The 26162-nt window shown below is 43.2% G+C and overlaps 1 protein-coding gene across 1 annotated transcript in view; it reads right to left on the reverse strand.

The window, feature by feature from the left end:
- Positions 1-16994, reverse strand: part of MTMR7 (myotubularin related protein 7) — a 69684-nt gene extending 52690 nt beyond the window's left edge. Inside the window, exon 1 of the mRNA XM_067530567.1 lies at positions 16878-16994. Coding sequence (XP_067386668.1) covers positions 16878-16901 — 24 coding nt within the window. The 5' untranslated portion in view covers positions 16902-16994. The remainder of the gene's footprint in view (positions 1-16877) is intronic.
- Between the last annotated feature and the right edge of the window lie 9168 nt (positions 16995-26162).

The following is a 26162-nucleotide window of genomic DNA, read 5'->3' on the forward strand; positions in this document are numbered from 1 at the left end:
GGCCTTGTCTACACTTGAGAGTGTTGTTGACCCAAGTTACAGCAATGATCAAAAAGTACTATAATTACGTTTGTGCCTGTTCACACGTTTGTTGCCAAAGCACGTCCATAGTTGGATGCTCTAGCATCGACTGTGAGAGCAGTGCACTGTGGGCAGCTATCCCACAGTGCAACTCACCACCCTCTGCTGCTAGAAATTGTGGGAAGGCAGAGAGGATTGCAGTGCATCATGGGTCCAAGCTCAACCTCCCATGATGCAGTGATTTCTGTCCCGTCATTCCATGGATTTCCGACTGCGTTTTGTGGCATTTTTCAACGGCCCCTGTTTCCTCTGCGACCACCATCTTTCTGAAAGGATGGATCCTGCACTGCTCTCCAATGTTGTTGTCAGTGTTTTGAACACATCGTGGCTGCTCATGCAGTATATCATGAGTTCCCAATCGGGACAGGAATCCAAGGTGCCTGACCTGCTGTGTGCCATGAAAACAAACCACCAGATTACTGTTTGCATTCACTGAGCATCTGCACATGGTACACCACCACTTTTGGGCACGTGAAAGAAGCACTGAGTGGTGGGATCATATAGTTATGAAGGTCTGGGATGATGAGCAATGGCCGCAGAACTTTCAAATGCGCAAAGCCACCTTCATGGAACTCTGTGCAGAGCTCTCCCCTGCCCTGCAGTGCAGACACAAGAATAACAGTTGCCCTCTAGTGGAGAAGTGCCTGGCAATTGCCATATGGCAGCTGGCAACTCCAGACTGCTACCGGTCGGTCACTACTCAGTTTGGAGTCGGCAAATCCACTGTTGACGCTATGTTATCGCAAGTGTGCAGGGACATAAATCACATTTTGCTACAAAGGACTGAGAGTCTTGGAATTGTGCATGAAACAGTGGATGGCTTCACAGCAGTGGGATTCTCTAACTGTGGTGAAGTGATAGATGGTACACATATCCCAATTATGGCCCCGGACTATCTTGCGATGGAGTACATCAATAAAAAGGGGTACTTCTCTATGGTACTAGAGGTACTTGTGGATCACCATGGGCATTTCACTGACATCAATGTGGGCAGGTCAGGGAAGGTGCATGACACACATTTCTTTAGGAACACTGGCCTGTACAGAAAGCTGTAAGAGGGACTTTTTTTCCAGACCAAAAGATTCCAGTGGGGGATGTTGAAATGCCCATAGTGACCCTGGAAGATCCAGTCTACCCCTTATGCCATGGCTCATGAAGCCTTATACGAACAACCTGGATAGCAGCAAGGAGCACTTCAACAACAGGTTGAGCAGGTGCCGAATGACCATTGAATATGCGTTTGGCAGATTAAAAGCTCGCTGGCAATGCCTTTATGGCCAGTTAGATCTAAATGAGGAAAATATTCCCATGGTTATAGCTGCTTACTGTGTGCTCCATATTTGTTAAGCTAAGGGTAAAAAGTTTCCTCCTGAGTGGAGCGCAGAGGCAGATTGCCTTGTGGCCAACTATGAACAACCAGATGTCAGGGCTATTAGGGGAGCACAATGGGGGGCCATTCGAATCAGGGAGGCCTTGAGGAACCATTTTGATAATACACACCAATAAGGTGTCTTTGTAAACAGCACTGTGTTATGCTATGACTGCTGGCTAACCTGCACTGTGTATCAATGTAAGATGCAACCACCGTGTGCAAGAGCCAACTAAAGATTGCTTATCCTTCACAGAGTATATCTTTATTAAATTATTCCTATAAAGGGTCCTGTAAAGAGTCCCCTGTTGTGGGCGGCACTGGTGACTCTCCCTCACTATCAATCTCCAAGGGAGGCCACACCTGCGCCCTGCTGGGAGTCCAAAATAAAGGGGCCATCTTCTGCCCTTAGCAGAATGAGCCCCAGTTTCAGGCCCCGGTTCTTAGGTGGCGAGTCAAACAAACGGGGAAGTAGTCTCTGGCCCTTTAGTAGGGCGAGCACGCAGTTCAAGGCCTAACCCTTAGGCAGCGTGGGCGAAGCAAACGGGAACAGTTTTGAGCCCTTTGTAGGGCGAGTAAGCAGTTCTGAAGCCCTGACCCTTAGGCAAGGCGGGAGTAACCATGGGAACAGTCTCTAGCCCCTCAAAGGGTAAGAAAATAGGCTACGGCATGGCCCTCCATAGGGCGGGCAGGCAGCGGGGAACAGCCTCCAGCCCCAGCAGGGTGAGGCAACAGTCCAAGGCCGGGCCATCAGCAGGGCGAGAAGGCAGCGGGGAACAGCATCCAGCCCCAGCAGGGCAAGGCAATAGTTCAAGGCCCAGCCCACTGGCAGGGCAGGCAGGCAATGGGGAAAACAGTCTCTAGCCCCACTTGAGGGGCGCGTAAGCATCCCAAAGCCCTGGTCCTTAGGCAGGGTGGGGCAGATAGTGGGAAACAGGCTCTGGCCCTCAGCAGGTGATCACCCCTAGGCCAGGGTAGGAAGGGGCGAGGGGGACACAGGCCCACCTGTCTCCACTGTGTCCCGTCACTGGGTCAGCGGGGCTCCAGCCAAAACATGCTGCCTTAGGGTGAGTGCAAGCTCAGCGGACTGTATTCGGCTGCCCCTGGGCTACTTCCTCTCACTCTCTCCCTGGAGCAGCTGGTCTCCTGAGCCATACCATGGTTCTCGGGGCACTCTGCTCGAGGGAAACTCCAGAAGCCCTCGGCCTCATCGCTCGACGGCAGGTCCAGGAACTCCTCGGAGTCGTCTGCAGAGGGTAGCTCCTCTGGGTCGCAGAATCCTGGGGTCTCCTCTGGCTCACAGGGGATTGGCAGCTCGGGTAGCTCCTCCAGGTCCTTAGGGCCCCAGGCAGTGGGCAGCTCCAGCTGCCTCTCCTCCAGGTCATAAGATCCAGGGGTCTCCTCCGGCTCACCAGGTTCAGGTAGCTCTTCCAGGTCCTTAGAGCCCCATGCAGAGCTCTGGTAGCCTCTCCTCCGTGAAGCGGTTGAGTGCAGCCCTAGGCTCCGGCACCAAGGAAGAGGTGTCCTTTTCCCTCAGCCGCCTTACCCTGACTGAGAGGGCAGGCCTGGCTTTTATACTCCCAGTCCCACCTACCTGCTTCCGGTCAGGTGGTGTGTTCCCAGGCTCCAACCCCCAGAGGGGGTTTGGTTCTCCCTCGCCGTCAATCTCCAAGGGAGGCCACACCTTCTGGCTACAATTCCCAACACACACAAAAAGGAGGGCTGGAGGGGGAAAGCGATCATTCTGGAAGCTGTCAGAAGGGGTGGAGTGAACGGAGTACGGAGACAGGCCAGGAGTTTGGTAGGAATGTGTGGGTGGAGTTTGGGGAGGGCCTGGAAAGCAGTTCTGTATTGGCTGCAAGGGAGGACAAGCACACGTGAGCTCAGTCTGCAGCGCTATGAGTGACCCTAGCAGTTCTGTTTGCTCCTCCATGGCTTTTATCATGTGCTTGTCACCGGCTATCACTTGCTCCTGGTTTTCTCTCCGCTCCTACCTATTAATTTTTTTGATTTTCAGTCACACTGTATCTCCATGCCTTTTTTTCTTTTTTTTCCACCTCAGAGGATTAGAAAAGTTCTTGGAACATCTATCTCCTTTCTTTCTTTCTTTCTCCATGGGCGCTTTCTTATCAGCCACAGGCGCTTAGCAAATGTGTACAGGTTTCCCCTCAATAGCACATCTGTAGAAGCATAGTAAATAGACGCATGGTTATCAGTGCACTAACTGCATTGATTCATTGCTGTAAAAATACATCTCTTTCTGACTCTCCCCTGGGAAGCGCACAGGTGTGTTGTGCCCGAGGGGATGGGGCAAAGTTGGGGAAAAGGTTTGGGGTGGTTGTTTGGGGGATTCACGCAGGTAAATAGAGAAAACATTTCAAATTCTGCTACCATTTTCCACAGCCAGGGGCCATAGAAGCCGATATCTCACTCCTGGAAATAACCAGGGATGCTAGGGTGCATTGACTCCATGCGAGCAGCTTCAAACTGGGTCCCTATGCTGCTCACCTTTGTGCCGCGTTGGTCCCTGCACAAGTGATTGCCAATTGGCAAGGGAAAGTTTTCTACAATGGGGGAAGAAACAAAGCAGCTCTGCTGAGGAAGCTCCAGCAGGGGATTGGCAGTTACCTCCAAGGAAGTTTTCTAGCAATCTCTCTGGAGGAGTCCCATGAAATCTCGGTGTGCAATAACACACTTTTCCACCACACTGCTTAGCTGCGCATGGGAATAGGAAGCACATGCAAACACAGCTATTCTTGTGCATTTCTATCTCTTCAACCAGCTATATAATGTAACCAAGCAAAGGACAGCCGTGCCTAATGTAACAGAGCAGCATCAGCTCAAAAAAATCACTTAGCAGAACTTCCCTCTCCTGCATCCTGCATGCCAGAGCTGGAGGGCTAGGACTGGCTCAAACCCTCCGGGATCAAGAAGAGGTCCTGGCTCCCCACATCACCAAATGACCCAGTCCCTTGCTCCGCATCATCTTCCAATTCGACCTCCTTGTCCATGACTTCTTGCTTGGGGTTGGGTCTGGAGTCCGTTGTCTCTGAGCCCATGGAGGGATCTATGGGTCTCTTGATAGTGGAAGTGGAGTCGCCACTGAGGATGGCTTCCAGCTCCTTATATAAGTGACAAGTCTTTGGCTCTGCACCAGAGCGACATTTTAACTCCCTAGCCTTTTGGTACCCCTGCCACAGCTCCTTGATTTTCACACAGCACTACAGCGTGTCCTGTTCATAGCCCTTTTCTACCATGCCACAAGAAATCTGACTGTAGGTATCAAAGTTCCCATGGCTGCAGCCTCCTCTCCCCAACTGCTGATCAGATGCAGGAGCTCCAGTGTGCTCCAAACAGGAGAGCATTTGGTGCGTGAAGCTGCCATGGTCAGCTGGGAAGATGTGATGTGAGCTCTCCGTGACTACCAAGCAGGAAATGGAATTTCAAAAATTCCCAGGTCTTTAAAGGGGAAGGGAGGATGGTTGCAGGGCAGCGGAGTTCAAACTGATTGTCAGAATGGTCAGGATGGGCACTGTGGGACACCTCCTGGAGGCCATTTACTACGACATAACCAAGCATGGTGTCTACACTGATGCTTTGTTGCTAAAAGTTTGGCGCAAAAAGCCTCTTGTCAAGGTGGTTTTATTTTGGTACAAAATCAGGGGAGCTGGGCTGGCAGGAAGGGGGGATTTTAATGTGTACACCACCACTGTTTTGGGGCAAAAAGCTGACTTTGGTGGACAAAACTCTGTAGTGTACACCAGCCCTAAGACATGACAATGCTAAAGACCTATATATGTATATTAAATATATAATCACAAATAAAATAAAATAAGATTTAAACTAATAGGAAGAGTTGAAACTAGGTCACTCTGGTAAGATATGCCTCATTAAAATGAACAAACTGTCCAAATATTATAAACTCTCAGTATCCTAGGAGGGAACATACTTAAATCATTATCAGGCTTTTCAGAGTGAATGGGTGTGGATCGGAACAAACTACAATTATTTCTTGTCAAGCTACTCAAATAAAATAAAAGGAAATGTTTGTGAGAGGTGGGGGACTGAAGTCCTTAGTTTAGTGTTTACTCAATACTTACCATCAGTGACTTCAATAAGTGAATTAACTGAATAAAGAAAGAGTTATAATTAGTGAGGACCTCAGGATTTGGCTCAATAAAAATTGCCATGATTCACTGATTAATCTTGGCGAGTTCTTAGGTGACCTATGTCAAGCTCTGCTTACACTGGCAGAAAGCTAAACCAATTCTGAAACCAGATTTACTAATAAACTAGTCTTCTGGGAACAATTTTTGTGCATCTAGCACTATTTCCAGAGGGAATGTGAACTGTGCTAAAACGGGATCATGCTCAATTCTAAACTCTAACACAGGACTCAAACACAGTGCTGGAACACTATCGTAACTCTGTTATGGGGATGCAAACTGCACTACAGTTTTAAATGCATACAGTTTGAAACTGGTAGCATGGATAGGGCTTTATGGTTACCACATTTTAAAGTCAATATTGCACATTTGCATTGTTTGGACTTGTTCCTGTAAAACCCTTTCCAAACCATACACTTATTTGAAATTCAGAGCTGCATATAAGCACATTCTCTGACATGGCTCCCTTTATTATTCTCTATTAATTGCATGATTGTGATAAGCAAGTGATGTGTAGGGCTGGAATAGCAGTTGTGGCCAGGATTTGTGCTAAAGCTCTATTCCCTAGCCTCAAGTTGGCGGCTGAGTATATGTTATCTGCAAGACCCATCTGCACTTCTCCTGCTTACCTCACAATTTCTCAAACTTTATTCAAGAAAAGTGGTTTCACCCTTACACAGACAGAGATCCAGCAGCAAGTTTTGGTTTAATTAAGTTGATCAAAGGAGTCAGAACATGAGATCTCTCCCTTTCCACACTTCTCATCCGGATGGAAAAGCCAAGCCAAATAGTATCTTGTAAATAGTCTAGAGGAGAAGAGAATATGGTAGTGTACCCAGTAGGGGAGCAAACAGTATCTCAATGTGTTAAAGGAAATGTAAAATTGAGGTTTTCTTTATAAAAGTCTGCAGCATGATGGAAATTAAGAATTTAGGCAGAATAAAAAAGGAATTTAATATCAAATTCACTACTAAAAGGGAAACCGTAATAATTACTTTATTTATTTTTCTATCTAATTTACTAACACCATTCCATTTTTTAATGTGAAGATGCCACATAATCTATATTCTGCTGCACTGGAGTGCCACAGAAACTCAGAGTTAAGCCACAAATTTTGGTCAAGCTGTCCACAGAATACACAGGGGCCTTGCCTAACACAAGCCACACATAAGGGAGGACAGATCTGAAATGGCAACTAAGGACAAAAGAGAGCTAAGTCAACCTGTGAAATATAGTGGAGAGCAGGGAGTGGCACAAGGGAAAGAGGAGAGAGAGGGAGAAAAAAACTGAGTCTATCTGCAGAGTTATGCCAGCCTCTGCACCTAAATACAGCTTCAGTCACTTATCAAACTGTGTCCTCCATAATTTATTTTTGCTTGATGACCCTGGACGTTGTAGGCTTAAAGGAGAATGTGGAACTTGAAAAAAAGATGCTCAAGGGACTAATTTTGACTATTACAACCCCTTACATGGGTATAAATAAAATTGACCAGAAATGCTATTTCCAGTACAACACAGATGAGAGAGAAAAAAGGTAAAAATAGAAGTTAATGGGAAAGCAAATTCAGAACAGATGTTAGGCACTTTTTACTCAGAGAACAAACATGACAAATGACCTCTGGACAAGATCGCTGGGAGGTCATTCAAGAAAAAGATGTCATATTAGGAAAAGCAAATCCTTATTCAGGCACAACTCCCATTAACTTCAATGGGATTTTTAACTAAGTAAGTAAGAATTCCAAAGACATGGCCCTATAAGATTTTTTAAGATTTTAATTAGGCACCGGATTAGCATGACAACAAAGTTAGCATGCCAGGATGCCCCCAAAAACATCCCTAAAATATTTCTGTACCCTAATATGTTTTCACATTTGATACAGATATTTTTGGATAAGCACTGACAGCAGGATTTGTATTGAAATGCTTCTTTTATCTGGTGCCTTAACTATATATTACAGATAGCAGAATGAAAGCACTTCCAGCCATAAGACAACTTGTTTTAATATGAATAAGGCAGGAGTTTGTTACCATGTCACTGCAATATCAGGCAACTGGGATTAATTCTATTTTTCATGTTCTTTATCATTTCACACAGCAACGTATTTTCAGCTATAATAACGTGAGCTAGATTTTTGTTTCAAGTATATCCCTGTGCAAGCTGTGACAAAGCTTCTGAGCAGAAGTAGCCCTGAGAAGCATTAGACCTCAGAGACATACTTCTCAGTCAGAATTGCTAACCTTCTTTCTCCAGGTTGCAGTAAATGTTTGCATATAACAGTGATATTTGTCTACCGATCTAAGTGCCATAGGCTAACAGTTTCACCTTCAGAAATGTCAAATAGAATGAAAAGTTAAAATCATGTAAGCAGGGTCTGAATGGACTCTCTCCTACCAAGCTGGTATTTGCATGAGCACACCCACCCTGCTTGGGTGCTCAGTATGATGGGATTGCTTTGCCCAAATGATCCCTTCGGCTGGTGTTGGGTTACAAATCACTTTAATGTTAAATGCAGGGGTAATGAAATGTTGTTCCCTTTATTGTATGAGCAAAGGGCAGCAGAACTGTGCTTAGCCTGTTCTGATTGAAGGCTCACTATCATCTGAACAGAACTGCTTAAGCAAGGGGCTTGGATGCCAGAGCCCAGTGAAGGTTGATAAGGGCGGGGACAGGTATTTCTGCCTGGAAGTGTGCGCTCTGCCTAAGAGCCCTGTTCAAACATAGAGCTAATTAAGATTCTATTAAGAGTTTTTTGTTTTATTAAGTGCTTGCTTAAGCTGAAACCATCTCCTGTGGGATGGCGTTCCTCCTCAGCTTCAGCATTGAGATTCACCTGCTAGCAGATGGCAATCAAAAGAGCTGAAATTGCTGAGAATCAGAGACTTGGGTGGAATCTCAAGAGACCAGCTCCCAGAGGTTGTAGTGGGGAAGAAGGTGGTAGCAGAAGTTGCTGATGTGCAGCAAAGTGGCCTGCAGTGCAACAAGCAGCGAGTAGGGTGGTTAGCAGGGCAGCTGGATAGTGGAATGAGCAAGGTGCCTTCTTTGCCCCTCCCCCCAAGCAGGGTGGGAGGTGAACTCTGCAGCTGCACCTCTAGATTCTGGGTCTGCCCTATGAACAACACCTACGAGTGGGGTGCTGTGAAGGGAGGAGCACATTATAGGAACTTCTTATTGCTGAACTTAAGAACCTGAAGCAAAAGGAAACTGCCCAATGTACTCTGGGGTGGGGGTTTTGTTCATGGTTTTATGCACGTGAATCCTCCTCGCAGTGTTTTCCCAAATTAATTCTAGGTTACTTTTCCCCTTTTTATTGAAAGTCTCTTTTCTACACTCAGTCTCTGTGCTTGCAAGAGGAGAAGTATTGCCCCTAGAGGTGCTAGAGGGTGGTGTGTAATTGCCCCAAGTTACCGAACCAGTTTTATGTTGTATTGTTGAAAGGAACCCCTAGATATTGAACCCGGCCTTTGTTGCTGCCAACTCCAACTGGCAGAAGGGTTACAATTATAAAAGGCAAAGCCATGCCATTGGACCCCACTCTCACAAACCAAGCTGCGCAAGTTTTTTCCAGTGTGTTAACTAAAACTTAACTAGCGGGGCCTACTATCACCGACTCTGCAACAGCTGCCACTGTCTGTCGCCATGGGAGCAATATTAATCAAAACTATACTCTGAGCTCAGATGAAAAAAAAAGAGAGAGGTGTGATAGGAACTGATTGATCCTGAGCAAAAATGTTCAGATAAAATTTTGAAATTTCAACAATTCTGAGACAAAAGAGAAACAAGTGGCCTGGTTCTAATCTGATTTACATAAATTTTACACCAGTATAACTTCATCAGACCAACTTCACCTCTGCATTATATTTAAGTTTGGCACAGGGAGAGGGAGGAGGGCATTTGGAGTGTTATGACACCTCTGTGCCTCCCCTATGTTGGAGATGCTAGAGGTTGATTTGGCCCCTGGGGCAAGCTGTCATAGCCCTGAGATTTGGGGACATTTTGGCCATGTCTTCTCCAACCTCCTGAAAATCTACTACGTCCAAGGCTTCTCAGGGAGGATGGTGTAGAGTCTGAGATGCTGTCTCTACGGCTACCAAGGAGCTCCCTCAATACTGGAGGAATTTCCCCAGCAGGCACTTACAGCTATATTAGGACTCCACTGTACTGGCATAAAGTAACTGTGAGGCACAGATGAACGAGGCCCATGGACTTTAATGGAGTTAATCCTGATTTACATTGGCATAAGTGAGCTTGGAATCAGGCCCATAGACCAGAAATTGTGAATCACAGAAGGCTATGAATGACATTTTTATAAACAGGAAAAATTAATGCACACTGAAATTCTGATAGAAGAACACAGGATGGGTGCAATAAATGATACTGTTCAGAGGATCAACCATAACTCATGCAACTTGAGGATGGAGAGAAGATAGAGTGGAGTCATTAAAACTAACTCTCAAACAGAGGACACTACCACAACAATATCACTAGACAAGCCTGAGAAAAAAGAATCAAATATCAAAGAAGGTGAACAAGGAAGAAGAAAAACAGTTTATCCTACTAATCTAGATAGACAAAAATATCCCAGTGTCTCCTCATGTGCATAGTGGGAAATGAGCCATGCAACAATTATGCTTTTAGTAATGAAGAAAACTGTTGAAGAGCGATTCTGGCTATATAATTCACTTAGACTGTAGTGAAGTATTGCTGATTAGAAGAAGCTAATTTACCTCCATAGATAATTAAATCATGTTGAAACCCACCCAAATCAAAGACAGATCTGGATTTCCCGCAGTGCTGCTCCTAAAGAGGTACTGACTACCATAAACAGTGAAGCGGAAAGGAAAACTGAGACTAAGATGGAAAATTCTTAGTTGGCTTGTAGGTCAGTGAAGTTAGTCTATGAAATAAAATAGTATAGGTGAACTATAATATAAATATCAATTCTAGAGGTGTTCTGATCTACATTGTAGTTAGGCTGTAATCTGGGGTTCAAATCACTATTAGAGTTCTGGTTGAGGTTTGAAGGGACCAAAATCTTGTGAGATGTTCTTATGTACAATTTAAGACCCAAATGGTTGACATTTCATTAGGTAAGCATCATGAATGATAGAAATTTCACAAGATCACTTGTTTTCATGAGATTTCCACAATTTTATGATGAAATATTATGAGAATAGCTCTTCTTGTAAGAGTTAGGCTATATCCAAACTAGTACTAGTAAACAGACCCCTTCAACACTCTAATGCAACCCAGAACCAAAATTATAGGATTATGTACACATCTGGGGATTCAAATTCATTCCTTTGTCCCCAGATATTCCCAGCAGTTCAGATGTGAGGTTCAAGTTTTTGCCCATCTCTAGAAAATATATGTCTGGAGTGTCTGATCACAGAATCATTTCCAGTACATTATATTTTAAATCACATTAGCGCCAAGATTCTGATTCATTGTCCTAGTCACGGGGCACAAAACCAAAGTACATGGAATCTTAAAAGAAATCAAGTTGTGGCCAAAAAATAGGAGACTCTACTGCATTATCACAAAATCATGACATCAAGACCTGGTCTAGCTGAGTGAGAGATTAGCTGTTAAAATCCATTACTTCAAGTCTAAATCAACTACAGTGATAAAATTCAAAACAGAAGAAAAAGGCTAATCAAAATGTAAATTAAAATCTTCTAAACACAGTAAAAAGCCAAGCAACAGATAACAAATCTGAAAGCACCAGTACTTGCTGAATTCTTTTACATGCCTACAAAACAAAATAATGGTCACAACAGTGCCTGGAAAGCAGACAAAAAACTTGGCATTCAAAGGAGGTCATAGTACCTTATGCAGTTTATGTTAATGAAACAAGCCTCAATCAGGTGCAAGGGCCAAACAAGCCCCATCACCTCTATCCCTATATTTAACTGTGAGAAAAAGAATGAAAAGTGAGAGAGGGAGAAAAAGAATAGCTACTTTTAGTCAAGGCTGTCCTTGAAGTGGAGGAGCCCTCCAACCCAATTCGTTTGAAACAAAGGTCATGAAAAACAGATTTGATGCCAAGCCACTTACCAAGCATTCAAAAGTGTAGTCATGGGATAGTATTCAGCAGCAGTGAAATTAGTCATATGTTATAATTTGATCTCATAATCATTAAACAGCTCCATAGAGAAAGAAACTTGCTGACATTCCATGTTCTACATGCACGAGTGGTTTATCAAAAAAAGGCATATGATCTTTTTTGCAAGTAAAAGATCGGAAGTCAGAAGTTGTTTCCACTTTCACCTACTTGAGACTTGTAATCAGTTTAGGTAATACGTTCTGGCCATTTGAACTGGAATGTTGGCAAGTCAACAGGGATGATTCAAATATGAGCTTCAGCTCCCATTAGGGAAGGCAGTTTTGTGATCATAGGAGGAAAATGGAAGTCAATACTCCTGGATTCTGTTCCTAGCTCTGCAATTGGCCCAGATGTGACCTTGCGCAAATCATCTACCCTCTTTGTGTCCTATATATAATGGATATAATAATATTTGCAATCCTCACAGAGGACATGTTAAAAACCTTTAAAAAGCACTTTGAATTCCTCAGAAGAAAAGTGGGCTAAGCACTATATAAATGCACAGTATTATTATTTTAACTTGTTGAAAAAAAATTAAAATGAATTTAAAACTAAAGGAGACAAAACTCAGGGATACAAGTTTTCAGTTTGACTACTTACAATTATCTTTAGAGTGCATATAACAGACAAGAATATTGTCGTATAAGCATATAAAATGGTATCTATATCTTAAATCTGTCTTTTTGATGCCCTCACAACATGCTATAAAAATTCCACAGCCCACCTGTGCCACAACTGTTTTTCTGCATATTCAGTAGATGAAAAGCTGTATTAAATTGATAGTTATACAGGTAAACACACACACATAATATTAAAAAAAAGAAAAGGATAATATAGGTACAAAAATTAAAAAATGAATATTATTTTTGTTTTACTTACTCAGTGTGAAACTTGTTGCTGGTGCTGACACACAGGCCGGGAGGCCCTCTGAAGTGAGTCAGGGGGTGGAGGTGACACTTCCTCCTAAACCCCACTACATGGGTCTGAAGCTCGACCTCGAGTCCCACCACCTGGGCTGAAGCTGAAGCCTGAGCCCTGCCACGCAGGGCTGAAACCCAGTCTTTTTTTGGTGGACCCCCTGAAAACTGCTCACCATAGACACCTGGTTGAGAACTGCTGTCCTATTTAATTCCTGAGATATAGACCGCAGAAACAGGTCTTTCTATAACTGTGTAAAAATTAAAGCACTAGAGCAACTTTAACCATCATAAGTGTTATGTTAACAAGAGATACTGAGCCAAATGCATGCCCGGAATAATTCCACTGAAGACAACAGAATTACACCAGGGATGAATCTGGCATATTCATTATGATAACACTGCATTTCAAAAGGCCTGCTGCCAATATACAGTGAAAGATGAATGTTACAAGATGTGGCCAGACAAAATGTAATATCTCATTAGCAACAGTGAATGAAATTTCCCTTTGAAGCCAACGTATCTTTTGAGCTCTTTTTCTGTTAACATGTCCATGGTCAGAAGCATCTCTATATAGATTAACGCAGTTTATTTTTAGTCTGTGCATAAACATAGTGTATTCATTTTTGAAGATGGTTATGGGTTGTTTGTTTCACTTAGTGAACATTTCAGTTTTGGCAGCTTCCCTAAAGTACTTTACTGTCTTATCCATGTTAATGGCAGAAAGTGATTTACTGTTAATTTTTCCTTCTAAAAAGATAGTTCTTTTTTATTGTATGCACAGCACTACTTAACAGTGGGTGATTGTTAGCTGATGCTAAATTTGGTCATATTAGACCCCTTTTGCATAGGAAGGCATCTACAGTATGAAGAGATCCTTACCGTAATATATGACATATAGTCTTACGTAATTATTTACTGGGAAATTCAATGGATTATGTGTAATTAATTATTACTATCTGTGTTACTAGAAAATGTGCATTGGCTTATGTGTAATTGGAAATAGAATGGTTTATGTTCAAGGTCTCCATATCTTCTTGTAGAAAGACTCTACTTCAGTTACTGAACCTGGTTCCGATTGGTGTTGAGGACCTACACACTCTGAAATACAAGGCCAGATTTTAAGAGGTTTGTAGAAAACATAGCTTTCAAGCTGTCCTGGCACACTAGAATCAAAATGTTTCAATGGCAAGAATTCATGTTCCTAAACATTGCTAGTGGCAATAATCATCATCCACTCCCATGCCTGCTACAATGCTTGAAAAATAGTTCCCACAGAGATTAGGGAATGCAAAATAAAAAGTAGTGAGCTAAGGCAATGTGGTCTAGTGGCCAGTGCATTGGTGTAGTCATCAGGAGACCTGGGTTCTTTTTCCACTGAGCTGCTCTGTGACCTTGGGCAAGTCACTTCACCTCTTTGTGCCTCAGTTTCTCTTCCCACACTTTGTTGATCTTCTTTAGGCTGCAAACTCTTTGGGGGCAGGGATTATCCCTATGTACTTGTACAGCGCCAAGCAAAATGGGGCCCTGATCTTGTTTGAGGCATGTAGATGCTACTGTAAGACATTCTATGAATAATAATAATACATCTGTTTCTGCTCACTAGTTGCAGGAAAAGCTGTACATTCACTTATACCATTTCCAATCATGTACAAAAGATACTGTGCTTGGAGCACATCTTCAGAATTACAGTGAAATTATTGGAAACAGAAGGATCCTGATCAATACAGCCACAGTTTAATGCCTCAACTTCTAAAAGGATGAATCTTGAGGATATTTCAGATTACAAATGTGGATCTGTCTGATTAAATTATTAGAGCTCGTTGAAAAATGGAAAACTTGAATTTTTGGTGGAAAATTTGTTCCTTTTTTTTTTTGCCAGATAATTTCAAAATTTGAATTTTTTCAAACAGCTCTATAAATTATATTTCAGAGACTTACTATATTTCATACACTATTCATAAAATATGTATATATTTCACACAATATACTTCAGAGGGAGGACGTGATAGTTATTAGGTAGTTTTTGTGAAATAATTATAGATTATTAAAAATAGTTAATAAAAATAAACATTTGCATGCCAGGATATGCACAGCTATATGTGTAACACTTGTTTAATTTAGAGTTTTACACTGGCACCCACCAAAGTAGTATCTGAGCACCTTCTTCAGAAAAACAATAGCAATAATGAAGTCCCTAGTGGACTTCATGAAATCTCTGGCACTTTTTCCTTTTCAGGGTAAAAACTCTCCTTGGGTAGGGATTTTCTTTTGAAATTTTGGATTTTCTTAACTTCTTGGGAGATTTGTTTTGTTTTGGGGGTTGGTTAGGGTTCTTTGGATGTAAGGGGATGTCAGTGTTATGAGATACAGAACAAGCCAGTTACTTGATTGAGGATGGATTTGGAATGGGGGAATCCATTTCAGAGAAATACTTACAGCACAGACAGGATATCTTTTACCTTCACACGACTATCTTTTATTTCTTTTAAAGATGCTAGGGTTAAAATTCCAAATGGTAAAGACAAAAAGCCAATGAAACACAGATAGTTATTTTTCTGGTCATTTCTTTTTCTTTTCTTTTTTTTCATATTGGACTCTAATATTTTTGTTTTGTTTTGTTTTGTTGTACTGCTGATAGTAGTGATATTTCAGTGGTATCTGGAATAACTGGGCAGGTGAGGTATTTTAAACCACACTCATATTTAGCATCTTGTTTTCTCATCATTTGTTATGATTATGATTTAAAAGGGTTTTGTAACAACATGACTGTTCTAAATAAACATGTTAATTCTAAATGGCTTGTATTATATCAGAGACATAACTTCTTTAATTGTTACTTATACACAATGAAAGGTGCTGGCTGGGTGACAAGGAGTCAATGCCATCCAATTTTGAATAGAGTATTCAATGCAAAAGATACATTGGGGTCCTAAGTCACTCACACTGCACACTCCTTAATGTTGTCTGATATATAATAAATTCTTACCACACAAAAATAAATGTAAGAGCCTGCTACTGGAAAAGCCAATGAGCAAAACTCCCTCTGCCTTAATGGCAGCTGAATCAGGCTCTTTATCCAAAGTGTAAAACAAATATTTATTTTAGATTTTAATTAGGTTTTTGTTCTTATTTATCAGTATTTTAAATTTTTACTCAGGCACACTTTCACTGTGTGATCAGCAGAAGATCTATGCACACAACTCTCAATGGGTATTTCCTTCTATCTAGAATATACCCTAAAAACAGGTATTCTTCCTCTAGCCAGGAAGGCAGCAAAATCCCAAGAAATAAGAAGGCCTTTTCTGATGCAGAAAACCACTGTCTTGTCATAATATATTCATTGTCCAGTAGCTACAGGCCTAGTAATCTTGGTTCAGCAGCAAGAGGCCCTGATTTTGAATTCAGGTTACCATGATGGTTAACAATAATGAACTAGGAATGTATACAAACCAGATAACAACACTGTTTAAGCATAATTTTAGAGTTATAAATACACAAGAATTTAGCCAAAAGTTTAAAAAAAAAAACAAACCTGACAAAAAACAACTATAATTTCTTCCCTTAATTAAATATGTTATTGGTAGCTACAATTTAATGTTTTGCTTCAGACTGAGTTTTCTGTTATACTGAATTTTGATATGCAGAATCACATTTCCTTCTGTTTAGAGAAAGACTGTAGTTTTGTTAACAAACATAGACCTCCTATCTGCAAAGCTATATAAATAAATATAAATATACTGATTATGCTAAGCAAATACCAGATTCCAAAATCTAAATAAAATCTTGGCCAAGACAATGAAATAGTAAAATAAAAGTAAAGGAATATGAAAAGCAGGTAAGTTTGGTTTCCCTTATTTCTGGTAAGCAAGAGCAGCCATGGATGGGGACTGCATTAATAACAATGGCTAAGCTAGGGTAATTAAGCAATCTCACATACATTTCAATCAACTTTACAGAGCAATGCTTTTCATGTGTATATTTTGTCTAATTTAATGGCAAGTTGCCTCAAACGTTAAAGCAGCCAGATAGGTTGATATTTACCCCTGATATGTGCAGGGTTTCCCCCCATAACTAGAGATGAACTAATCTCTTTCCAAACAAAGCAGAATAAAACCATCAACAACATACACGAGACATCTTTTTCTTGCCGGCTTCTCCTGAGCCAGGCACTGAAGCCTCGTCATCACTCATCACTGCAGACATCCAGCCTCCTCCACTTTGCCTCCCCAGTACCAACCTTGGGCATTCGGATGTGCTCCATGGCGTCCAGCTCCCAGATGCACCTTCCACAATGAGCAGAGATGGATTCACAGGGATCTATAGTCTTTGTATCAGCTTCTTATTTTCCTGGGCTCTGGAAGAAAATAGGAGGGGGGATGGGGGGGGGGGAGACATCGTACCTCTATTTCGATGCTTGCAGGTCAGTGATTGGCTCCACCCCCAGGGCCAGCAGCCGCTTCTCTCCCTCCCCCACCCCCATTTTAGATGCAGCACAGGCAGCATGAAAACGCAGTCAGCAAGGCCCTAAAGACTGACAGGTTCAGGTTTGCCTTTGTTTAGTGCCTTTGCAGGGGTGCCAGAGTGGTGCCAATGAATGCATCCCTGTTTAATTTTGCACACAGTTGCAAATCTTATCATTAGCTGACATCTGTATTTACTGCATTATTAAAAAAAAAAAAAAAAGCATCCCCTCATCCTTGGTCCTGAAGAAGGAAAATGTGACAGATGAGAGGGGGACTGCCAGAATTGCATCCTCTCTCCTTTCCTCATCCCCTGGTCCAGAGTATGCAATTTCCAGAGACTGAGTACACTGACCTTTCTGCATTCCATGATCCCAAGGTCCAGGAGATGGAGTTGCTGGTATCTGACAGGCAGGGGAGGGGGGAATACAACTTCTGACACCCTCTCTATCATATGTAAGCAGGGGAATGGGCCCGCTATTGTGGGGAACTTTCCTGGCTTATACACTACCCCGGTGGAGTTGGCTAGCAAAAGGATCTGAGTCCCTGCTCCCACTCTCTTTACCCAGAGGCCCACCTGACCTCGAGGGCTCCCCTTCCACTCTCCTGTGTGGTGGGGTCCCTGTAACCCTGACAAGGCTGGGCCTAGGATTCCTGGGGCTAAACCCCCAATCTTGCCATGGTCCCTTAGGGCAGAGGCTAGGGTATCCCCACTCCGGGGTACTAACTGCACTGGGCGCTTCCCTGACCCATTAATCATTGCATACAATGCAAAGCAATACAATTTATTAAACAAACAGCAATCAAAAATCAAATAAAAAAATAAGAAAAGCAGAGAAAGGTTAAAGGAAACACCCAACACTGCCCCCTGGCACGGGGGCACCACACACAGCGTCTCTGGGGTGTAAGGGAAGTTCACAGTCTGTGTCATATGTTGCAGGCCCACTGCCCAGGCCTTCATTGTGCTGCAGGGATGCAAAGAGTCAGACACTTGCTCTGGCAGTGGCCACACACTCCCAGGCTCTAGGGGCAGAGCCCTTCTCCCCAGCATCAGCCCCCCCTGTTGGGGTCAAGATCCCCCTCTGAGTCTGCCCTGTGAGGCCTCTGGGCTGGTGGTGCCTCCCTGCACCAGGCCCTGCCCAGGGTCCCCCTCGCTCTCCCCAGCTGCTCACTGCACCCAGCTCCAGCTCCTGCTCCGCTCTGCCTCAGTGCAGCTGTGCCCGACTCTGCTTAGCTCGGCGCTCTGGGACACCCCTCTGGTTCTGCTGCTGTGGGTCAGCTCAGTTCAGCTCCCTGTGCCTTCCTCTGGCCTCCAAGCCACCGGCTGCTTTGTCCTTAGCTCTGCCCTGCTCTCTGCCCAGGCATGCCCAGGCAGGCAGCTCAGCTCAGAGGATGGGACTCCCCCCGCCCTTCTGGCACCCTCATTGGCCTGCCCACCCTGTCAATCAGGCTGACCTGAGTTGGCCTCTCTCCACTTGCCCTGGGGGCTGTGTCTGTTTCAGGGTCCTGTTTCCTCAAAAAATGGCCAACCAAAAAGACCTACTAAGTTTCAGTAAGGGGCTAATCAACCCTTACACATATGTCAGAGATGGCCCCACCTGTGCTTTGCCCTTAGGATGCAGGCTAATGGATCAAAGAGAAACATCATAGAATTGACTTCCCCAGCCTGTCCTTCGCTGTTGGCCGGAGAGCAAAGAGGAGAGAAAGAGCTGTCTCGAGACCAAATGAAAGCCGCTGTTCAGCTCTACGTAATGATGGCTAGCATCGTCAATAAGACATAGAGATTGGCCTGAACCATCCAAGGGATTCACTTTGATCCTCTTGGAGGCTCAGAGGTAAATCGTTTGGTGAATCTTTCCGAACTGACTGTTCCTGGCTGAAGGCTGGAGGCACGCCTGGGCTGGGGGAGACGCACTCACACAAACACACAGACTCAGGCATGAGAAAAGTGCAAAAGGATGGGGGTGTGGAGTGATGTCTGTGTTGTCAGCTGCTACCGTGTCTGGACATTCTTTTACCCAGCTAAAACATATCTGAAAGCATTTAACCCTGGGGAGAGATGGGAAGGGGGCTGGACTCAGAGCCAGTGGATCCCTAGCTTGCAGCTGCTTACTGCTTCCCTGATAGAGCACCGCAGGCTGGTCTAGGCATTTTGCTGGACTTGTGGCTTCGTGCGGGGTGGTGTGGAGCGCTAGCCCTTCTCCCTTGTTTTTACAACTCTGCCCCCCCCCCCCATTTTTTCACACTCCTCCCCATTTCTGAAGCTGCTTCAGCGGCTGTTACTGGGCATGCTCGAGTGGCTTAAGCACGCTCCATTAACGGTGGATGAGAGTCTACACAGAAATGGGCCAGGGCCGTGCACGAGAGTCGGCTTGCGGCCCTTCCCTGAGACCTTGCAGGGAAGCTCATGTTGGAGGTCCCAATGCGTGCGTGCGGGTGCTCACTTGCTTCAACTTCATTGAGGAGCTCCACATCTCTGTGCTGCCACTGACCTCCTCTGTTCTGAGACACCACTAGTTGTCATCAACTCTAACAGGGTGGGGGTTTTTAATCATTTCCTTTCACTATAATCTAACTGTGATCAGGAATGAGGGCTGGGCATGAACTGTCTTGCTTGAAGCTACAGTGAGTAGGATCCATAAAGCAGGGCTCGACAAACCCCGGGCGCCAGGTCGCCATGGCGCCTAGAAATTTAAGTCCGGCACCTAGGTTTTTTCCAGGGGGAGCAGCTGCCTCGCTCCGGCCAGGGCGCCCCGCCGCTGGGCCCACGTTTTGGGAAAGGGGCAGGGGGAAGGGGCATGGCCGGGAGGGGAGAGTGGCTGCTGCGCTCTGACCAGGGCGCCCTGCTGCTGGGCCCATGTTGTGGGAGAGGGACGGGGCCAGCAGGGGAGAGTGGCTGCTGAGCTCCAGCCAGGGCGCCCTGCCACTGGGCCCACGTTGTTTGGCTCCTTAAATTTTGGCTCCTAGCTCCAAAGCAAATTTGTGGAGCCCTGTCGTAAAATATTCACACTTACCAGCTTTTAATCCCCCAGACATTTAACTAGTGTCACATTTTTCTTTCTTCTGATCCTTTTGGGCCAGACAGCTGCTCTTCCAATCGATTAAGAATTATCCTATCATAAAATGTTGCCTTTGTAGTTACAGCTAATAGGGTGCACTGCTTATGTTACCATCATTTGCCATTCACTGCTGTCAATACAGGAGGGAAAATAGAAAGAGAACACCATCATTTTGGAATAAGAAAGATGCTTCTAATTTACAGTGCCCTGTCACCATTGACATATGTATATTTTCCGTAGGTACATTTTGTATCAACTCACTTCTCCCACTGCAGTCAACTGGGAAAAGCTCCCAGACTTAGATGGGAACATTACAGGAATCCTCATTTCCAGTTCAGATTCCTAAGTGGGTGCTAAGACAAGAGTGTGTACACAGAGTATTGTTTATTTACTGATCTCTGAGTATGCTGCAAGAATTTACTACTATCTTGGACTGGTTAAATCATTCATGGAGGACTGCACCTAGAAACAGCCCTGGGAAAAGTGTTTAAACGAAAGTTATGACAACTGTATGTGTCATAGTAAGCTGCAGTAAGCACAGCTTTTATTTTGCTTTTTGAAGTTTCTTTTACATTTTTCATGTGTATTTAGTGCTGATGAAATGTGCCATTTTGACAACCCTGGCAGTGGCAATAAACACTCCTCCAATGCACCTCAACCCTAACCTAGAGAGACTATCTTCAGGGGTGACAGGATAGTTCAGTTTTCATGCCTATTCAGTCCTTGACCTGTTTGCTGCAACTTCCAATCAAGTTGTCAATTAACACCAAGCATAACCGGGATTATACTTTTTGTCATGTGTTTATCTGTCCATTGGGAACTAGACTGGGACCGCTAAATTTATTTCATATTGTCCCCCAAACAGTCATTAGAGAGAGATAGCTCTCAGGCCCCAGTTTCAGCAAAACACTTAAGCACATGCTTCACTTAAAGAACATGGTGGTGCATCGAAGAGTTCAAATGCACTTATAATTTGCATCTGTGTTTTTACAGTACTTGTATACTACGTAAGCAGAGGGATGAATTTTTATGGATTTGGAAATACTGTATTTGTTTAGATTTGACTTATATAACCATTTTCAGGTTAAGTGCATATTCCAAGTTTCTTCCTGCTCATGCACTTGGATACATAAACTTCTCCTCCAGTTAGTCCAGCAGGAAGCTGCATGTGACAGAACTTGCACCTGAGGTGAAGATTTCCACATGGGTCAGTTTTAACTGTAACCTTTAACTTGGTTAAAAGCCATTTGGTTTAACTTTTAACTTTTACTTTAAGAATCACTCAAATAAATGTTTCATTGCTACCTTACCCTAGATCTAATGAAAGAGAGACCAGGCTGTGCTAGGGAAGCCATGGAAATGAGGAGCTTTTTTACTTCTAAGGTGAGAATGTCCTGAATTGAAATTCTATTGGTCTGAAGTAGAAAGGAGAGAAATAAAATAGATCCAGCTCTAGAACCACTGAGGATTTAATTTGGGTCACCATTAGGGCAAGGGTCCTCCAAATTGAAGAAACTGCTATTAGTGTATTGGCAAGATAAGAAATGTCTACCTATTAAGAGAAAGATTCACCGTAACTAGAAGAGCAAGTTATAAAACTCCTGTGAATAGAGTGGGCAAACCCTTAAAAAGTTCCACTGTTTTGAAAGATTCTGCTCTTTTCAGCAATATTTACTGTGTACAAAATGGGGAATTCCACTTGAAATGCTACAATCTTTCAAAATGTACAAAATGTTAAGGGTGGCCCACTATACAGAACAACACAAAACAGATCAGCTACAACCCATCAAAAGGTACTGCAGACAAAGGAAGGGGCTAGTGGACACAGAGTTTCACTTTGGTCAATGAATCTATCACACAGGCTCTGGAAATATTTCTAGTCACATTGTCTTGCCAGTTAGGTGATTAGATAATAAAAAGAAAGATTATTCCCTCACCCCCAATTCCTCATTGCATCTGAACTGCTATAATTGGATGTCTCTACTGGGGATCCTGCAAAGGGAAACCAGCTACCATACTAGCAATGCTAGCAGCCACAGAAAGGATGTGTGTGGGTCAGCCTGGTCCTATAATAAGTCTACAACTGCAGAAAGAGAATGAAGACTAGAACTGGTAAAAACAAAAACAAACAAACAACCCCACCACCATCACACACACCACAACATTTTTTCATAAAAAATGTGTCCCTTTTTCATAAAACAAATTCAAAATTTGAGATTTTTCAACCAACTCTACTGACGTGCAAATGTGAACCATGACACGAATAATGGGAATAATAGCGAGTGATCTGCTCTTTTTGAAGAAATGCTATCTATATCCCAACACATAAAGAATCATGTAGGGATTCTCCAGATGACATTGGCTGTGATACATTAAATGTTTTTACAACATTCCATCCAGGATCCCATGCGGGGAATTTATCCTTAAATTATATGAGGGAGTCATAAAAAGAGAGAAGTATATTTTTATCTTTTCAAGTTCTTTTCATTGCAAAGTTCAGAACCAGAAGGTCAATCAGAACTGGGAATTCTTCCAGCACCCTAAGATTTTCTTCAGTAGAATGAGAAGGCCTGGTCCTTTTTCAAACACTTAGCAGATTTCAGAGAGTTTCCAAAATTCTCACATTCCCTCAGAGACAAATAAAACCTCTGCAGTCAAAGTCGATTTCAATTTTTTTTCTCCAAACATGGTACTGCTGTCTGAGAAATAAAAACAAATAAGATTGTACAGCAACTTCCAACAATTTCAAGAACTAAACCTTCTTAACTGATGGGGCTATACCTGTAAGTGGTCTGCATAAACCATTCTCCCCAGCATGAGAGAAAAAAGAGTGAGACTGTACAGTATTCAATGTATGGAAAGAGAGGAATAGAGGGAGGAGACTGTGAGAGAAAGAGAGAGTGGATGATAGAGGCACTATCTTCTGTAGGATTCTCATAAGAATTAGCTAAAGCTATACTAAAATATTTTCTGTTATTTTACCTTCAGACTGTTCTGCTTATCTAAGGTAAGCATAAAAATAGAAAAGCAGTTTGGAAGAGTCCTGTATTTCACATTAGGAGAGTTATGCCTAAGCCTTTGTTAGAGATAAATGATTTCATATCAAACAAAATTCATACTGCATATAGACAAAATCACTACAAAGAAATATTTTGCTTCCCTCTGCACATGAGAGAAAAGCACAAAGGACTTGATATAGGGATGTGGGATTTTAATAAGATGACCTGACTGTTAGAAGCACTAAAGCAAGTAGAATACTTTGAATTTTAGTGAAAAATAGCGTGAAATAGCTGGGTGTTACATCAAATATATACAAATGCTTGGAAAGGTATCAGGAAAATACAGTTTAATATTCTTTCAGTGGTGAGAGAGTAAGATCCAAGATGTCACACTTTGCTAAGGCAGTGAGTGACAAACTTCAATCACAGTAAGTGGTCAGAATCACTTTTGGCTTACTTGTACATCTTTGACAAGACTTATCACTTTCCCAGCTTTGGAGGGATTGATTGTCTTGGGTCCTTGCCAGCTCCACTGTTAACGAGCTAAACTGACTTTTCCAAAAGTACAGTCAATGAGGTTTTATCAAACATTCTGAGAAAAGAGGTTAAGATTAAGTGATAAATCTTTCAAATACAGAGAAGGACTTTCGTTTTCCAAGAAATAGCTGATTAATCAAGGATCATAGACATCTCAGTGTTTAAACTGCAAAAAAATTATTGAATTCTCTCCATCCCACACACATTTTTTCTTGTGTCAACCTAAGGAATTTCCTCCTTCAATTTGAAGATCGATCGAATTAGCTATCTAATTGGTAAAGCATTTGTCAACACAATCTCTGGGCACCAAATACAGTAACTAAGCCTATAAATTAACCAAAATGGACTCCGCTCTTGCTATTCCAGAATTTGACCAATTATACTTGTTTTTTATCTTTCCTTGCTTCTCTCTTCCTTGTTCTTCCTTCTTCAGCTTCCACAACTACAGGTAATATTTTGTGAAAAAGTGAGCGTTGGACTGGGTTCTGAAAATGGTTAGACAGATTCAGTCTGATCTTCCCTAGCAGACTATTCCGCAGTCTAAGATCCGGACTAAGTCCCTATAAAAGCCTCAGAAAATGCCTTGTCTCTGACTATTGAAAGTTTGACCCCACACACTATTAACTCTATATCCTTGATGACTGCTACTTACCTTCATGGATTATGCATGAAGAGGTAGTGTTAAGAGATGTGTATGTCCCAAGATGTCCTGGAAATCAACGGGTTAATGCAGGAAGTACCAGCCAACCCTGATTGGTAGCCACACAACAACTGGGAGAAAAAAAGAGCTGAGAGGCATAGGAGTGTGGTGGCTGGGCTAGAGGAGCAAGCAGGCTGATGAGAGAAGGTGCTACCAGCAAGCTGGTAAAATGCCATCTAACTAGTGACAACACCCCAGAAAAGGGATGACCAGACCCGAGGGTGAAGAAGCCTCATAACTAAGGGAAGTAGGAATAAGCTCAGTGCTCAGCAGGAGAATTACTGAAGATTGATTTTGCCTGCCTAGTTTAAGGATCCTGATCTGGAACACAGTGGAGTGAGGGGGCCTTACCCCAAGGATGTGACTACTATAGAATTTCAGACCTGAAAGGCTGATTGACCACCTCGCTGGACTAAGCAGATTCTGTGGAACGCTCTGCCTGACCAGAAGGAAGTGCTGATGCATTAAGGCACCAGCCCACAGGTAGTCTGTTAAATAATCTGTTCCCAAACCTCTGAAGGCTTTAAAGATTAGGATTAGTGGGATGTCTGGAGTACTGGCATATTATGCTCTTGCTCGCTAGTCCCATTGAAGAATTGCTGCATGCTATTCAAGGTGGCATTTCTGATTGACTTGGCTAACAGCCCTAAGAATTACAGTAGTCCTATCTTGAGCTGCCGCATGCAATCAACGTGACTCCTTGTTGGAGAAGAAAAGAGGTGAACTCTAGGTAAAAGTGGAGGGGCAGAAGAAGGTGTTTCATGGAGTACAGATATCTTCAATGGAAGCAGCAGTCAGGGTAGGTTAGGTGCAACTGTCTATCCTAAATGTTTTGCACCTTAATGGCTATTGTCAGAGACAGGAAACTAGACTATGTGAGACATTGGTGTAATCTGGGATGACAATTCCTATATTCCTTTGTCTTGCCTAGGTTAATGTGCAACCATCAATTTTTTATGTCTATTCCACATGGTTGCAAGGAAATTAAATACTCTTCAAGATCTCAAAGCATGCTCTGGGCACTAACAAAAATGATTCAAGAGCTGAAAAGCAGGCCTTATGATGTGAGAGTTAGGGAGCTCAACTTGCTCAGCTTATCAAAGAGAAGATGGGGAAGTGTCTTGATTGCTGTGTATGGGTGGAAAAGATATCTGATAGTGAGGAGCTTTTCAGTTTTGCTGGCAGGAATGTGGCAGCACCTGATGACTGGAAGTTATCAAAGTTAACAAACTGGACCTTGAAATAAGGCAAGTTTCCTAGAAGTAATTATAAATAAACTGTGAAACAGTTTAACAGGGTGTGGTGGATTCCTCATCGCTTGGCGTCTTTGAAATGAGATTGGATGCTTTCCTAAAACAAACATGCCTTCATCCAGTTTCTGAGAGAGATTCTATGGCCCGTGTGTGCAGCAAGCTGGGGTGAGTTGTCATGGTGTGTGTCCCATCTGTGAATCTGCGAATCTATGAATCCCTCTGTACATTTCTTTCCTTCATGAGCCACAGAGAGAACAGGAAGCTCAACATTGGCTTCAACATGCAGTTCTGCATTAAGTCAAAGATTAAAACAGGGATCAGCAACCTGCAGCACGCATGCCAAAAGTGTCACACATGCCGACTTTGAGTGGCATGCAGCACCCTGGCTGGAGCCGTGTCGTTCCATGCTTGCCGCCGACACAGCTGCTGGAACGTGGCTGCAGACCTGCCCCGCCACCGACACTGCTGCCAGCACTGGGAGAGGGGCGAGGGAGAAGATTGGGCATGGCCCTTT

This window comes from Emydura macquarii, unplaced genomic scaffold (genome assembly GCF_026122565.2).
Source record: "Emydura macquarii macquarii isolate MOO-44397 ecotype Brisbane River unplaced genomic scaffold, CSIRO-AGI_Emac_v2 contig_3108, whole genome shotgun sequence".
Lineage (NCBI taxonomy): Eukaryota > Metazoa > Chordata > Testudines > Chelidae > Emydura > Emydura macquarii.